Source organism: Cavia porcellus, unplaced genomic scaffold, assembly GCF_034190915.1.
Source record: "Cavia porcellus strain 051 isolate PalLab524CR breed Dunkin Hartley unplaced genomic scaffold, mCavPor4.1 scaffold_12, whole genome shotgun sequence".
Classification (NCBI taxonomy): domain Eukaryota; kingdom Metazoa; phylum Chordata; class Mammalia; order Rodentia; family Caviidae; genus Cavia; species Cavia porcellus.
Window position 1 is genome coordinate 80928792 of NW_026947495.1, and position 16817 is coordinate 80945608.

The 16817-nt window shown below is 44.7% G+C and overlaps 1 protein-coding gene across 7 annotated transcripts in view; it reads left to right on the plus strand.

Moving 5' to 3' along the window:
- Positions 1-16817, plus strand: part of Ccdc150 (coiled-coil domain containing 150) — a 78470-nt gene that overhangs the window by 20071 nt on the left and 41582 nt on the right. For 6 of the 7 annotated variants that reach the window (XM_063259481.1, XM_063259480.1, XM_063259479.1 and 3 more), the window contains 8 exons: positions 1376-1492; positions 2063-2192; positions 5730-5773; positions 7687-7779; positions 10678-10785; positions 12921-13045; positions 13302-13479; positions 13939-14007. In XM_063259481.1, coding sequence (XP_063115551.1) covers positions 1376-1492; positions 2063-2192; positions 5730-5773; positions 7687-7779; positions 10678-10785; positions 12921-13045; positions 13302-13479; positions 13939-14007 — 864 coding nt within the window. The remainder of the gene's footprint in view (positions 1-1375; positions 1493-2062; positions 2193-5729; positions 5774-7686; positions 7780-10677; positions 10786-12920; positions 13046-13301; positions 13480-13938; positions 14008-16817) is intronic. The other variant, XM_063259483.1, reaches the window with a different exon arrangement.

The window sequence follows — 16817 nt, forward strand, 5'->3', positions numbered from 1 at the left end:
GTTTCCAGGGAAACATTTGCTCATTTATTACATTTACTGATTTATTTTAAGGGTACCCATTTATTACATTTGCCCACTTATTTTAAGGATACCTGCAGAGCACGGTATATCAGAATGTCCAAACTTTGCAGTACTCCAAACTCTGAAATTTATTGAGCATTATGGAGGTAGTCAGAAAGTTTCAGGTTTCCAGGTACTGCACTGGAGGATACTTAACTCACAGCCTATGCACTTAATACATCCAAAAGCCTCCAAAACCTGAAGCACTTTTTGTCCTAAGCATTTCAGATAGTCGACCTGTGTGGCTGAGGATAAGGGGAACAGCCAGCGGAGAGGGGCTCAGGGCGAAGCCTTGGGAGAGGGATGGCGTTCCCTCCTGGCACCACCAGCCCAGCACCCACCCAGCACTGCGTGGTGCAGCTGATGGCACGCTCTCCGAACCAGTCCTCTCGGGCTTTATGGAGGTTTCCTTACTTAGGCACGATGGTGTCACTGGCCATTGCTGAGCCACTTGACCTTTAGCCCCAGTGGCTCTGCAGAGCTGGTGACAAGGCTGGAAGCCCCAGGCCTCGGTCTTTGCATGGACGGGGCTCTCTGGAGTATCTGGGGCCTCCAGTCAGCTCATCTCAGGGAATGACTTTCTCACCTGGAGGTTCCCTGCGTCTGGGAGCTGTGCCAGGAGCGGGGCAGACATCAAATCTGTAATGCTTATCGTGTCACAGTGCCACAGTGCCCAAAATCCTTGCTAGTGTCAGCTTTGTCCGCTGGAGAATCACTGCATTACTTGTTTAGAACTTTAAATTCCTTAACAGAATTGTAAGAACATGTAGAGATGTGTTTATAGGACTACAGGATCAAAACAAAGAGCAAACCAAATATAAAAAAACAGGAGTTGAAAATAAAGCCAGAAAATACAGAAATATGGAAAACACCCACTAAGACATAAAACTAGTTAGTGTCTTTCTAACTTTGTAATGACAGCCCATTGTAGGGTTTGTATCTTACACTGCAGCACACACTACGTGTGTGACGTGTATATTGGCAAACATTTCACATAGCAGTGCTTTCCTTTCCTACTTAGTACGCGCTGGGCCCTTTCTGTGCTTCTCTACTCTTCCTTTTTCTGAGTGCTGCTTGCAGCTTTCTAGTAGGTCTTACCCCCAAACTTGGGAAGCAGACTTAAACTTAAGAAAGACGAAGGCACAAATCCAACTGTATCCCTGGGGAAGAATGGGTCGTGTCCTTGGGCAGCCGTAAGTGAACAGAGAGCTGCGGAGGGAGGTAGCCTGTCCTGGCAGACTCTGCACGGTGACTTTGATCTTTGTTACACGGGAAGATTTCACCTGTCTCACCTAACTACGGTGTTACTCTATAGCTCAGGAGACAGCTGGCTCAGGAGAAGCACTTCAGGGAATCTCTTGAAAAATCGGGATCGGCTATGCTCCACAGGATACAAGAGATGGGATCCGCGGTGGAGGTGGAACGGAAGCAGGTAGATGTCCTCTCCTTGTTTATGTTAGAGAAGTCAAATCAAAAACGAAAACTGGTAGTGTAGCTTTAAGCTTAGCATTTTGCTAATTCTCGTTAGATTAAGTACTTTTCTCTAGTAACCTATAACACCCCTATATAATTTTTAAAAATTTAATGCAATATAGGAGAGGACTAGTCAGGGATATAGCTCAGTGGCACAAGCGCCTGCCTGGCAAGCGCAATGTCCTGAGTTTGATTTCTGTTCCACAAAATAGAGAACACTAAACTGAACTAACTCGTGAGACACAGAATATTAATAAGCAAAGTAATCAGGAAAAAACCGACTTCAATTAAGTTCACTGTAAGTTAGTTAAAATTAAAAGCACAGATTTAGATCCTCAGTGAGTGGGCTCCATTTCCCGCACGCATGGCATCGTAGGGTGGCTTGTGACTGTTGTGCTCAGGTGTGCAGACCCCTGCTGTGACCCACTGCCTTCTGGTGAGATTTTGACTGTGCAGTTGAGAAAATCTATAAGGCCACTCATCACAAATCTTACCTTACAGAAAAGGAGTTTTTCTTGTACAATTTCAGGTACACATTTTGCAGCAAAACTGCCTGGCCTTACGCAGCTCTATACAGACCAACCAAGAACTACTGGCTCAGGAGCAGCAGAAAAAGGGGGAGCTGGAGACCGCTGCTGCACAGCTCAAGGCCGACCTGAGTAAGAGCGTAGCTGCTGGAAAGCACACTTTCTTTCTTTCTTTTTTTTTTTTTTTTTTTTTTTGTCTTTTTCATTTTTATCAGTACCAGGGATCGAACTCACGACTGCCTGCTTGCAAGGCAGACGCTTATGCCGCTGAGCTAAAACCCCAGCCCCTATAAAGCACACTTTCGCTAGTACTCTGAGACTTCATGCAGACACTCTTCAGGGCCTAAGTTCTTGGTATTTTCTCCAGTCCCGATGTAGAAAATAGCTGATGTTAGTCCATTCTGACTGTAAGGCTGAAACAGAAATGAATGTTGGTATAAAACACAGTGGACCCTCTTAATTGTAAACTATCTTAGCCCCTCCTCCCACGCTTATTGAAGTGTGGACTGGGAACATTGAGCTCTAGACATCTAGTTGAATATTGGATCATCAGAAACCAATGAGGGAATAAACCTGTTAACTCTTGTTAACTTACTGATTCTGTTGTCATGTCAGACTCTCCATTCTTCAGGTCATCAGTGTGTTTTAATTCTACTTGTGAAGATGGTAGGTCAGGGGGCCGTAATGAGTGCGTGGACTCACTGCCCCATTTTACAGATGGATGAGTCCTGAGACTCACAGCAGTAAGGAGCCGGGATCAGGTCTGGGTCAAGATGCTCCTAACCCATCAGCCCTTTATCTTACCACTGTTTAATATGTCTCTTAAAGCAGTTTTAAGGTGATGTCAGCTGCAGAGATTCCAGGGTTATGTAATAAACACTGCATGATATACACAGAGGTTTCCCATAACACTCCGGGCTCCATAGCCATGCAGTTACATGGGGAAGGAATGGCAGAGGGAGCCTAACCCTGGATGTGCTAACTCCACGCCCGCGGTTTTTTACTTCACTATCTCTACTTTGTGATGGGGCAGGGAATCCAAGAGGGAAGTGAAAAGCACTGTATACAGAGTGTAGAGGAAAGCGTACTCAGTGAGTGGTGAGTTACTGTTGACATTTTCACTGACAGTGGCCCAAGGTGACTTTCTGTCACCTGATTATTATGAGCCTGCAAAAGCACTACAGCCCTTCCCTGGAATCTTGCTTCTCAGGAAGAGAAGATGATGAGCCCACTGTGCAGAAGAACTCAGCGATGCACGTGGGCTGTGCCCAGTGATCCTGTCCCAGTTACCTTCTCACTGCTGAGACAAAATACCCGACACTCAGTTAGAGGAGGAAAGGTTATTGCTTACAGTTTGTAGAGGTCTTGTGCATCGTTGGCTGGTTCCAGGCAGGGCTGCGTGGCAGAGGGCGTCGTGGAGGAGAAGCAGCCCACGACATGGAAGGGAGGGCAGCAGGCAGCAAAGCCATAGCCGTGAAACGGCGGCAGACAGTGAGGAGGACAGCAGCCTCTTCTGCCACTTTTATTCCCTGCAGGCCACCTGCCCTTCGGGCTGGCAGCGCCCACACCGGGCGGGCTTGCTCCTTATCCACACCCACACTGTGCCACACCAGGCCGTGGCTGCGTAATCACACACTAAAGATCCAGCCACCTCTGACAGGCCCACCTGTGACCCCATGAGGCTTTGGGCAGTGGCAGGCCCACGGCAGGCCGAACAGTGGCTCAGACACACGCCTCTGTCTGTTGTATGGTGGACTTCCCTACTGAGCTTGTCATGTTCCTTTCTCGTTGGATGAATGCTTTATGTGTGAATTCTATAAAGAACATGTGGGAGCCATGAAGAGCGAAGATTAAGACAGTAGTAACTAGGGGCTGGGGATTTAGCTCAGCGGCATAAGCGCCTGCCTTGTAAAGCAGGCAGTCATGAGTTCGATCCCCAGTACCAATAAAAAGAAAAAAGACAGTAGTAACTCAACATAACAGGTAAAGAAAGATGGTCAGAATACCAGCAACATGCTTAGCATTGAATTACAGATCTTCATATATGTCATTTTATTATTTTATAGTCATTCTAACTAGATTAATAAAAAGAATGCGTTTAAATATTTTCTTCAGTCAATTGAAAAAGTGGTTTTTATTAAGTATATTAGCAATAAATATCTATGTACATATGTATTAAAGTGACTAAATTGTTTTTCAACATAAATATCCCTTTTTCTTTGATTAGGATATATGCTTTTCTTTTTGATCCTTTACACATTTTATTTTATTTATTTTTATTTTTTTGGTACTGGGAATCCAACTCACAATCTTGTGCTTGCCAGGCAGGCACTTACGCCACTGAGCTAAGTCCCCAGCCCCTTTACACATTTTAAATTAGAGTTTAATGAGTCATGGGTTCCTGTGTTCAGAAACTATAGTTTTAGCTGGGTGTGGTGGCTCACGCCTGTAACCCAGCACTGAGGCAGGAGGGTGGTTGCAAGTTTGAGACCAGCCTGGGCTACAAAGTGAGCTCAAAGCCAACCTTAGCTGCAGAGTGAAACTCTGTCTCAAAAAGACAAAGTAAGACCAAAAAAAAAAAAAAAAAAAAACTGTAGTTTTATAAGGAATATTCTATATAAGGATGTGATTTTTATATTTTTTGGGCTTTAAGACTTAAGTGAAAAAAACCTAAGATGTCTGAATTTTTCTGTAAAGCTAAAGCGTTACTCTTAGAAAGCTTATATCTTTTTTTTCCTCCTTGGTACCAGGGCTCAAACTTGTGACCTTGCACTTACCAGGCAAGCGCTTGAGCCACCGCTGAGCTAAATCCCCAGCCCCTGAAAGCTTGCATCTTTTGGCTACTGGTGTACAATGCCGGATGATTCCCCAGCTTCCTGCCTAATTTGCTTGCGCTGCGTATATTCCCTGAGTGGTTTCCCAGCCCGCCCCCCACGCACACACCCTCCTGCGCTGCAGGCAGTGTTACCGCCAGGGCAGCACCTGCGCTAAGATGCTCCGCAGAAGGAAAACGGTATTCAGAGAACTCCCGGGACCCCAGGCCTGCCCCTTCCCTGTATGTCCTCTGTGCTAAAAGCACGGTCCGCCATCACAGTTGTCCTCCCAGGCTCTCCTGACGTCACCAGGAGCGGCCCTGTCCTGCCCCTCAGTGCCACCTTGGCCTGTCCCCTTCCTTGTCCCTGTCATCTTTGTCCACAGTGGTTTGTTTCCTATTGATCTCCTTGCCTTTGTTGTTTGTTAGAACATCCCCGAGACACTTCATCTAAACTCTGAGTAGAACGTGACCTCAGGTGTCATTGCAAGTGGCTGCCAGCTGGTTTCCTTGATAATTCCATAACTTAGCTCCCCATCTATAAAAATGTGATGAAAATACCTGAGCTAAGCTGAGTGTGGTGGTGTAAACCTATAAACCCAGTGCTTGGTAGGCTGAGGCAGGAGGTCTGCTCTGAGTTCAGGCCAGCCTGGCTATGTGACAAGACGCTGTCTCAAAAAACTAAAAAAAAAAAGAAAAGAAAAGAAAATAGGCTTTTCATTTATAAGAATACCTAGGTTCATCCTATTTCCCCACAAAACATTGCCTATAAAAATTGAAGCTTCAAGGGGGAAAATACCATGTTATTTCAGTGTAGAGTTATTTTTGTCATAGTTATGTGAACCTTTTGTTTTTAGTTTCTAGAGATGAACTCATTTCCAAGTTGCTTGAAGAAAACAAGGTAAGTGTTCAGGTTCTAGAGTACAGAGATAGTCTTCTGTCTCTTACGCCTCATTTCTCATTAATGTGGGTTTATAATCCTTGTTCTCTCAACAGCTTTAGAAAAGACTTTTGCGTAAATAGCTTCTATACTCAGGCTAATACTAGATGTTAAAAGCTAATCATCTCATGCAGGTTATTATAATTTGAAAAAGTGAGTTAGGAAAAATGAGATATTTGTGTTTTGTCAATCGTAAACTACTTGTTAAAAGAAAAAATTAACCTAATATAAGATGCAGAACTCCCTGTTGGTGGAGGCTGCACAACAGTTATGAATGTGTTTCATGTCACTAAACTTTACCCTTAAAAACAGCTAGGATGGTCAGCTTGTGTTTATCTTACCATAAATTAAGAAACGGGCAGGAATACATACGTATGTCCCATTGCCCTGGGCAGTGGAGGCAGGAGTCTGAGCCCAACACGGGCAACTTGGCAAGTTACGGAGGCCCTGTCTCAGAATTTTAAAAATTAGAGAAGGGCTAGGGAGGAGGTAGTGCGAAGGCCCCGGGCTCCCTCACCACTGCTGCCAAAGCTTTAGGTTAAAAAGTGTATGCGGAGAAGTACGTTTACATCTCAGTGCATTTTACATTTGACCTCGATATGACCGTCCCACGTGGAATACTTTTTCTGGATGCTGTCCCAGGCTGTCTTGTGTGATGTTTGTCTGTCTTGAGATGCATCTCCTGGGAAAATGGAGCAGTGGTCTTCTCCTTTTCTCTGTGGGAGGAGGATTTCACGTTGTCCTTGCGCCTTCCTACCCAGCTGTTAGAGAAAGCCCAGCCCCCATCGCGCCACCGTGGCTACCTCAGAGAACAGGTTTGGTTTTGTTCTTTCCCGAAGGCCACAGGTGCTTTCTTCAGCCCCACGCAGGTGCCCTGTCTTCATGCAGGACAGACAGCGTCCGTGCTCGTTTGAGACCCCAGGCCGTACTGCCGATGGGGGAGACGTGTACGTAATACAGCATCAGCGTTTGCTTAGCCAGTGAGGCGGCCGTGGTGGGAAGACACTGTGGCTGTCTAGGTCCACGAACCCACAGCGACACACTCATTCAGAGTCTGCGTTTCCCCTTGGCCCCTGTCCTGGAGTGCCCGTCCACTCTGGGCTGGGCCAGATCCAGAAGTACACATCGCTACTACAGGAGTGTCCCTTTGAGTGCTTTCATCACCCCGAACCCTCAGGCCCCTGCTGTCTGTCCTGCCCCATCCTGAGCCCCGGGCACCATTGCACCCTCTGCTTAGCACCACACAGTACACGTGGCCCTCTTAGACTGGCTTTTCTCAGTTAGAAATCATTACAGTTACTTTTATGTAACTTTAGCTTTTCATAGCCTGCTAGCTCATTCCTGGCTAGTGCCCAGGAATATTCCGTTGTTTGAATGTTCTGCGGTGTATTCTGCGGTGTGGCTTATTCAGAACATCTTGATTGCTTTTAAGTTCTTTGTTATACATGTCTATGTGAAGGGTGTTGGAGATAAGTTCTCAGCTCTTTTGGGTAAGCACCAGAGAGCATGGTTATGATATTAACATTTTTAGTTCTGTTAGAAACTGCCAGCTTATCATGCCAAGCATCTCTGTCACTTTGCAGTCCTCCAAGCAGTAATGAGAGTGGCCTCGCATTCTCACTGTTTGGTGCGGCTAGTGCTCGGGATTTTGGACATCCTCACACAGTGGTATCTTTTTGTTTCCTATAGATAATTTAGAAATAAGGAGAAATCTGGGAAATCTGGGAAAAACTAAGATTTTTTAAAATTTCCTGTAAGGTAGACAGCTATATGTCATTAGAACTTGAACTGGTACCAGCAGGAATATAGATGAGTATTTTATGGCGACACATATAATACACATGTGGAAAGAGAATAATTATTTTTCCTACTAGAATATGCAAATATCTTCCAACAAAGAACATGAAGAAAATGCATTTTTGAGGTCTGAAATATTATCCCTTCATCAAGCATTAGAAAAAACACAGGTAAATCTTCAGTATTTCTCTGGTTTTTAGATATTACTTTCCTATAGTTAAAGAAATTAACCCTATTAGTAATAAAAACTCATACTCTCTCTGTCATCGAACTTTTTTTTTCTGTAAGATCTAATTCATCTTTGAAACATTATCAAATTAAGTGCGTTTCTCATTTCATCCTTCAGGTTTCTATGACACGATGGTGTACGAGACACATTACTAAACCATGCACTAGTTACAGCTTGTGTCTGTTTACTTTGTAATTAGTCATTAAATATGTACCTTGCTGGCCCCTGCTAATGAACTCTAAGCAGTTCAATAGCAAGGGCTGTGTCTTATACCCTTTTTCTGTCTTCAATAGCAAATAGCACAATGGGAATCTCATGTTTCCTGGGTGTTGGAGTCAAGTGCAATCATTTCCTGTGGAATGGTGGCTCCCAACTCTAGTTGGTCTTTCATATTAGCATGTACATGTATTTTCCCCAAATAGGTTGCTGTACTGAAGTTAATATCACACAGTCCAGTAACCTGGTGTTTATCACTTAAAAATAACGTTCCTGCTGGTACAGTTTGATTACAACACTGTTAGGATAATAGTTTTCCTGTGCTTTCTTTGTAATAAAATACAAAATAAATGTGTCCTGTTATACATTAATACTACTGCTTGTACTGATAGTAGTTAACATGTTTACTATAGTTGTTCCAGTTTCAGGCACAGTTCTAGGCACTTTGCATTAATAACTGTGAGTTTAACTTTTCTACTTGTGAATGTTTATGATACATAATAGTTAAATTTGTTTTGGGGAATTGGTACATGCGTGCATCTAACCCCTTCCCCTCCAAACCCCTCTCATCTCTGCACAGCCCGCCTTCCTGTTTCCTATAGTCCCGCCTTTATTGTTCTCATCATCATATTGTGTGCTTCTTATGTACCAGAAACTATAAAGTATTTTTCTGCGTCTGACTTACTTCACGTAATATACAGTCTTAAGCTCCATCCACTTTTGTGTAGATGGTGTGATTTAAGTTTTTTGACTGGATGGCACTGTGTATGTATCTTCTTTATTCATTTTCCTGTGGATGGGTGTTTGGGCTGACTCCAGAATTAAGCTGTTGTGGCTTGTGTTGCTGTAACGTGGGTGTGCCTGTGTCGCGATAGTTCACAATCTTTAAATATATCTAGAAGAAGCATAGCTGGGTTACATGAAGCTTCTCTTTGTAGTTTCTTGAAGAATCTCCAGACTGATATCCACACCAGTTGTAGTGGTTTGCATTCTCACAGCAGTTTAGGAGAGTTCCTTCGCTCCCATCTTCTCACCAGCACTAGGGTTTTGGCTCTTGAAAAGCCATTCTGACTGGGTAGGATGGAGTCTCTGAGCTGTTCTGACCTGCATTTCCACAGTGACTGAAGATGGCGGACGCTTTTTTGCATACATATCGGCCAATTTCACTACCTCTTTTAAGCATCTATATAGTTTACCCATTTTTCGATTGGGTCATTTTGTTTTGGGGGGTTTAACTTTCTGAGTTCTGCTGGACACATACTGGTTCTACTGAAGGAACAGTTGGAGAACTTACCCATTTTGTAAATTGTCTCGAGCACTTCCTGTGCTGCGTGAACTTTTTAATTTGATGTAATCTCATTTGTGGATTCTTGATATTTCCTATGCTATCAGAGTTTGTTCAGGAAGTCTTGGCCTATCCCTGTTTTCTCCAGTGTTTCCCTTGTGTTGTCTTCCAACAATTTCAAAGTTTGCTTTTACATGTCTAGGTCTCTGATTTATTGATGAGATTTTAGTATGGAGTTCAATGTAAGGACCTAGTTTCAATCTCCTGCCTGTGGATAATCAGTTTGCCCAGCACCTTTTGCAGAAGAGGCTCTTTATGTGTTTAACCTCTTTGTCAAAAATCAGATGGCTAAAAGTGTATGAGGTTATTTCTGTCTTTTATTCTGCCCCATTGGTCTACACATGTATTTTTGTGCCTGTGCCGTACTATCTTTGTTACTGTTGCTTGTATAACCTGAAATCTTTGCTTTTGCTCAGGATTGCTTTGGCTATTCCAAGTCTCTTCTGGTTCTGTATCAGTTTTACAATATTTTTTCCAGTTCTCTGAAAAAGTTGGTATTTTTAATAAGGACCTTTAAGTCTATCTATTGCTTTTGGTAATAAGGCCATTTTAATGATACTGGTTCTGCCTATCCAGAGGCGGGGGTGTCTTTCTGTTTTCTGATGTCCTATTCAATCTCTTTCTTCAGAGTTCTATAGTTTACATTATGGTAGTCTTTCTACCACTTTGGTTAGACCAATTTCCAATTGAACTTTTTAAAATTTAATTGTTCCCCTGATTTCCTTCTCAGTGGGATCATTATTGGTATAGAGGAACACTATTGATTTTTGAGTTTTGGTTTTTGTAATCTGGCTACTTGACTGAGTTTATCAGATCTAAGAGTCTTCCAGTGGAATCTGGGTGGTCTTTATGTGAAGTATTCTATTGTCTATAAATTTGACTCCTCCTTTCCTGTTCATATCACTTTTATTTGTTTGTCTTATCTGATTGCTCTGGCTAAAATTTTGAGTATTATATTGAACAGGAGTGGTGAGAGTTGACGCCCACCTTGTAAATTCCATTCCACAAATGTCTTGTTTTGATTGACCTGTGTTCAAAATTGTGATGAACAAACCGGTCAATGAAATGCCAAATGCCCCCTGTTGTGCCCCTAATCAAGAAATATATCCTTTTAATTTATAACTTTTTATGATACTCCAAACATTGACAGCACTGAAATATGAATTGAGCATAGATTAAATTAGCTTTACATACATAGTGATATACTTTCCAAATGTTACAGCCAGTGATGTTTAAGTCCTCAGCAAGACCCTTGATTTGCTGTGAATGTTGTTTTAGGTTTTGAAAGACCAGCTGACTAGGAAGTGCTCCGAGCTAAGTGACATGCTGCAGGCTGCCAGTGTGGAGAAGGCCAACCTCATCGCTGACCACCAGGCCATGCTGCAGGTATTCACTAAGCACTGTTGGACCTGGGACAGGGGCAGCAGGCAGCCAGGCCGGCTGGGGGTCAGGAAATGTGCACAGCCAGCTGGGTAACTAAAACATGTCCAGAGCAGATTCCAAAACTTCACCGAGTTGTTCTATTTTTGGACTAGGAGTCTTCACTTGTCATCATGGGGTTTATCTGGCCTGTGCTCACTGCTGTTTAATGGTTTCTTCTCAGCACTCCCCCGGGAAGAGTCACTACCTGCCGTGTTTACAGAGCCCCTTCTCCCGACGCCTGGGCAGTGCCAGCCCCCCAGACGCCGTAGGGGTTCCCATTTTGCTCATGCTGGTCTCTGTGTGAGGCCACTTCCACTTTCATCTTCAGCTCTTCCAAAGCTCCATGAGACTGACTTGGATCGAGAGCTTGATCCGCCCCGCCATCAGGGCTGTGTCCCTTCTTGAGTCCTATTCCTTGGACACTAAACTGCGCTAATAACAGCTCTGTGTTTACTGTTTTAGCACGTACCACCCATTGTGCTAAGGATTTTAGAGATGTTAACCTCCTGTAACATGGCGCCGGCTTGAACCGCTGCGGGACACACACAACTGTCCCATCGCCACCTGGCAGTGAGACGTAGGAATTGCAGCTCCATGGTGAACGCATTAACCCTAACACCTGCTGCGTGGAAGAATATTTACTGTCCTCTTTTTACCAAATAAGAGAAATGCAGTCCGGAGGTGACTGCTAACTTAAGCTAGCTAACTAGTGAGGTGAGAGCTGGGTCGCATCTAGGTCTGAGCCAGTGTGGTGATAAGCGCCCAGAGGCCTGAGTCAGGTGGAGCCCTGAGCTCAGGAGTTCAGGAGCAGCTGGGGCAACACGCTGACCCCAGCTCAAAAGATGAAACAAGACAAAAATAAGCTTAGGTCTGACCTCAGAACCAGGGGCTTCATCATTACATTGTCCCGCCCCTATTGTGCATTCTCTAGTAAGAACTGATGTTCATGATTTATTTCCTGTCTTAAACTGTGGAGTGCTAGAAGCGAAGTTACTGCCTTTGTACGTGTTATTTCCCCACAGCACTAAATGTGTTCTGTGCATTAAAATACTCAATGCTTTTCATTAACTTAAAACTGTTTGGGCTGGGGATTTAGCTCAGCAGCATAAATGCCTACCTTGCAAGTACACAGTTGTGAGTTCGATCCTTGGTACCAAAAAAACCCCCCAAAAACCCTGTTTATTCTGTCCAAATGTGATGCTAGATCTAGATAGAGATATGAATGAGACAAAAATCCTTACTTTAATGGCTGTAAAGTACAATGTAACATATGTAATACTGTCACAAATATGCCAAATTTTTGAGATGAAACACAAGTGGTAACCCATTTTATCAAGTGTAAAGGAGTGAAGCTTTGTTTTACCATCAAATATCATTAAAATAGAAACTTTTAAAAATATTTTTGCAAAAATAACTATATATATGTTTGCAAAAACTTTTAAGATCATAAGTAAGTATGAATATATAAAAATGTTATCTCAAGCAATAAAAAAGGACTAGAGGTTTAACTCAGTAAGAAGGTCATGAGTTCAAGTCCCAGTACCCCCTCAAAAGGTTAAAAAAAAAAAAAAAAAAAAAAAAACCATGACCATATTGAAATTTTAATACACCAAAAATATTCTTCTTTTTTTGGTACCGGGGATTGAACTTGCTGTCTGGCGATGTCCATGCAGGTGCTTACACTACTGAGCTAAATCCTCAACCCTCCAAATATATTAACATAATTGTTTTTTGATACCAGGGATCAGACTCATGACCTTGCACTTGCCAGGCAGATGCTTATGCTGCTGAGCTAAATCTCAACCTTTTTAATAAAATTTTTAATCTTTAAAAATATATTTGTATTAGGAGCTTTACAACATTTTTAGCAGCCTGGGTAAATAATACCTGACTGTTGGCCAACGGAACTATAAAATGATACAATTGGAGTCACTTTAGGCTGAAACAAAGAGAAAGCTTGATATTAAAATAAACTTAAAAATTCTATTTGCAGAACTAACACAGGTGTTTTGTAAGTGAGGTCACGCCTTTGGTGGGTCACTCAGTAACACCGTATCACGTGGCTTCTCAGCTTTCACTGTCACCCCTCGCACTCTCAGGTAGAGCAGAAAATGATGACTCAGACTTTTCAAGAGCAAAGCCTCCTGCTGGACGCAGCCCAGGCCAGCATCACAAGCGAGCTGCAGAGCGTTCAGAAGGAGAAAACTCAACTCCAGGCTCACCTGTGAGTAGATCACGGCCACTTTGTATGCATCTTTTGTTCTTGCGTTTGTACTTCTCATCTTTCGTGAAAACATTTATTCCACCTTGGCTAGGCCAGCTACAAAGGTAAAGGTTTTGCCTTCAAGGAGCTAGCTGGGTAGCACATTTATAGCTGTTCTCAGTAGGAGTCGGTCATGTGTTCTGTGCAACGTTCAATCACTCCTCCTGCTAACCGCGAGCTCTCTTGGCTTTCATGTTTCCTGACTCCCTGCCTGAAGGAACCATTTAACCCTCGAGCATAACCAGTGTGTGCAGAAAGCCCAGGATGCTGAGAAAAGGATGGCCGCGCAGAAGGAGCTTCTGGAATCCACGATCGCAAGGCTTCGAGGTGAGCTGGAAGCGCTGGAGCAGGAGAAGGCGGCCCTGCTGGAGGAGAACGAAAGGTTCCAGAGAGAGGTGGGTGGACGCAGACCACACTGCCGCGTCCTGCGGGCTTTCAACTGTGGTCTTAGCAGTTCCAAGAGCGGAAGTTAAATCAGACGCAGTCTGTCTGAGTTTCCTGTGAAGAACCCTAGGTGACTAACGTGTCCCTTTGAGCATGGGCAGCAGCCTGTGACAGAGCAGTGCACACTTCCACGGCACTGGTGAGGTCAGCGAGTGATCCGCACCTCCTCTGTCAGTGCAGGTCACACTGTAGAAGTTGACATCCTCTTCAGAGGGGAGAACTGGGGGTGAGGGGTGCAGCCCTGCCTTCCTAGCTAGGAAGGAGCTGACGTGTGGAGGCGTCTTTCCAGCTGCAGGGCTGTTTGTGTGGCCCCTTCGTGCCTGCTGGGCACAATGTGGGTGCTGAGTGTGCTCGGGGGCACTTGTCAGCTGCTGGGAACTGACCCATTTCTTTTTCCCTCCCTTGGGCAGGCTAGCAAGACAGAAAAAGAAATAGCACAAGAGAAGTGTGCTTTGGAAAAGGAGCTGGCTAAGAACAAGGTACCCCACATTTCATTTGTTGGTGTTTGTCTCATTTTCCTCTGTGTTGCTGCCTCCTCTGTCCCTTGTCTTCATGAGCAACTGGCGACTTTGCCATGCTGCAGGGTATCAATCTGATGCCCCTTGGGGCTTTCCACATGCTGCAGCAGAAGGCACTTCCAGGGCCCTTCGTGGGCGAGGTGCAGGGCGCCAGGGAGCCCTCAAGGCCTTGGCCTTGCACCTGCAGAGAGGGAGCCAGTGGGCCTGGGGCAGGCAAAGCGGTGATTTACTTATTTATTTTTTTGAGACAAGGTCTCTCTATGCAGTTCAGGCTGGCCTTGAGCTCACTTTGTAGCCCAGGCTGGTCTCAAACTCGCAATGATTCTCCTGCTTCAGCCTCCCTAGTGCTGAACTTACAGGCATGAGCCACCACGCCTGGCACAAAGTGGTAATTTCTGACACTGCCAATCTAAAAACAAAATAAACCATTTCAGCCAAGCATTGTGGTACAAGCTACCTGGGCGGCTGAGGCACGATAACCACAAGTTCAAGGACAGCCTCGGTACCTTAGCCGAACTCTGTCTCGGAATGAAAGTAAGAAGGGCTGGTATATAGTTGGTGGTAGAGAGCCCCAGGACTGCTCCCCAGTACCAGGGGCAGGGGAGGCTATCGGGCTTCCTAAGTACACAAGAGCACTTGCCACTTGATCTTAGAGGTAAACGTTTCTGTTTTTTAAATTTTTAAAAGACTGAGACATGGCTGGGTGTGGTAGTGCACACCTGAAACCCCAGCACTCGGGAGGCTGGGGCAGGAGGATCACTGTGACTTCAAAGCCAGCCTGGGTCGCATAGTGAGTTTAAGACCAGCCTGAACTACAGAGGGAGACCCCGTCTCAGAAAACAAAAACCCACTGAGACCCAGAACTTGTCCACCTTTTGGAGGTAGGCTGTGATGACTCCATCCATGTCCACAGCGTCACGATCAGATCACCGCTTCCATCTCCACACGTCAGTCCGTGTCAGGTGCTGGAATGCTCTCACTTCTCTACACACTTGGAAATCAGTGGTTTCAGCCATTCGCTCCCTTCCCCACTCTAGAAAACCGCAGGCCGCTCACCATGTCTGTGACTGTTCCCGGTGTCTGGGGACCACTGTTTCACCCTGTCCTTCTAGGGCTGCGAACGCGTGGGACTCGCCACACATTCTCCGGCTGATTTCATTTAGCACAGCTGATGCCAGGTCCGCCCGCGTCGCTGCAGATCGCAGGACTCCACTCTTTGCATGGCTGGATAGTATTTCACTGCATTTACCCACTGCGGGTTCTCTGTGTGCCCATCCGCTGCCGAGGTCAGGGCTGATCCCCGCCTTACCTTGACGAGGACGCAGGGACATGGAGGGCAGGAGTCTGCTGTGACGATCACACCGCCTTTGGATGTGTGCCCAGCCGTGGACGGCGGAGCGCGTGGCACTTCTACTTCTAGCTTTCAAAGCAGTTTTCCTATTTCTGGTTTTTAGGGAAGCTTCCTAGCTTTTCCCCGGGGACTGCACCAGTTCACATTCCCACCAGCGCTGCGGAAGGGCTCTGCTTTCTCTGTGTCCTTGCCAGTGGGTTTTTTTTTTTTTTTTTTTGGTCTTTTTGACAATAACTGATGATAACCACTATAACTTGAGCAAAATCATAACTTGTAGTTTTGATTTGCATTTCCCTGATTAGTGAGATTGAGCTTTTTATTGTTATTGTTAGTTGGTTTTTTTGAAAATTGGTCTTGCTATGTAGTTCAGGCTGGCTTTGAACTCAGAGTGATGCTCCTGCCTCAGCCTCCTGAGAGCTGGAGTTACGGCGTGTGCCACCACACCTGACTTCACATTATTTCATATGTACTTGTTGGCCATCTGTAGGTCTTTTGTTGCTGTTGAGAAGTGTCTTTAGCCTTTTTTAATTGGACTTTTTGGATCAGTGTTTTGAATTCCTTTTATATTCGGGATATGAATCCCTTGTCAGATAGTTTGCAATGTTCCCTCCTAGTCTGTGGGTTATTCCTTACCTCCTGCTATATTTCTTTGCTGTACCAAAGCCACTTAGTGTGATGTAATCCAGTTATCTGTTTTTACTTTTGTTGCTTGTGACTCTGGGGTGCTCCTGAAATGTCTTTGCCTACACCAGTGTATTTTGTTAATTTTATGAAAATTAAAGTTTCATAAAATAACAGTAGTTATTACACTGTGTATCACTGTCTTCAAAGGAGTTATTCAGAGTGCAGGATTCTTACAAAAAAGAAACAGTAACACAAATATTTCTTTTCAGTGAACTGAGATAAACTAGTAATATAAATAACACCCATGTCTTGAAATATTTCCCCTATGTTTTCCTATATTTTTTTTCATTAAAGAGAAACCATGCAATGTTTGAGCTTGTTTGATTTATTTCACTTAATATTATGTTCTCAAGTTTGTACCAATTTATCCCTCAGACACAGGGATAAAACAAAACAGTAAAACAGAACAAAGCGTTGGATTTCTAAAACAAGACAGGAGGAATCCCCCACAGTTGCCACAGTGCACACTGCCGTCCTCCAGGTGGATGCCCAGACCGCCAGCCCGGGCCTGCAGAGTCACTCGGACAGCACAGGCATCGAGCTCTTCTTCCTCCTCGGGTGCTGTCATCTCACCCCGAGCCCTCTGAATCAGCCGGGTGCTTACGGGCTTGGAGGGTGCTCTTCTGGTTTCCAGCCTGTGCGCTGGCAGCTTATGAGACAGTGTGGTCCCTCTTCTTGCTGATCTCCTCTCCCATCTCCGTGGTGGAGCCTGTCTCACGGGAAGGCATGCTTCATC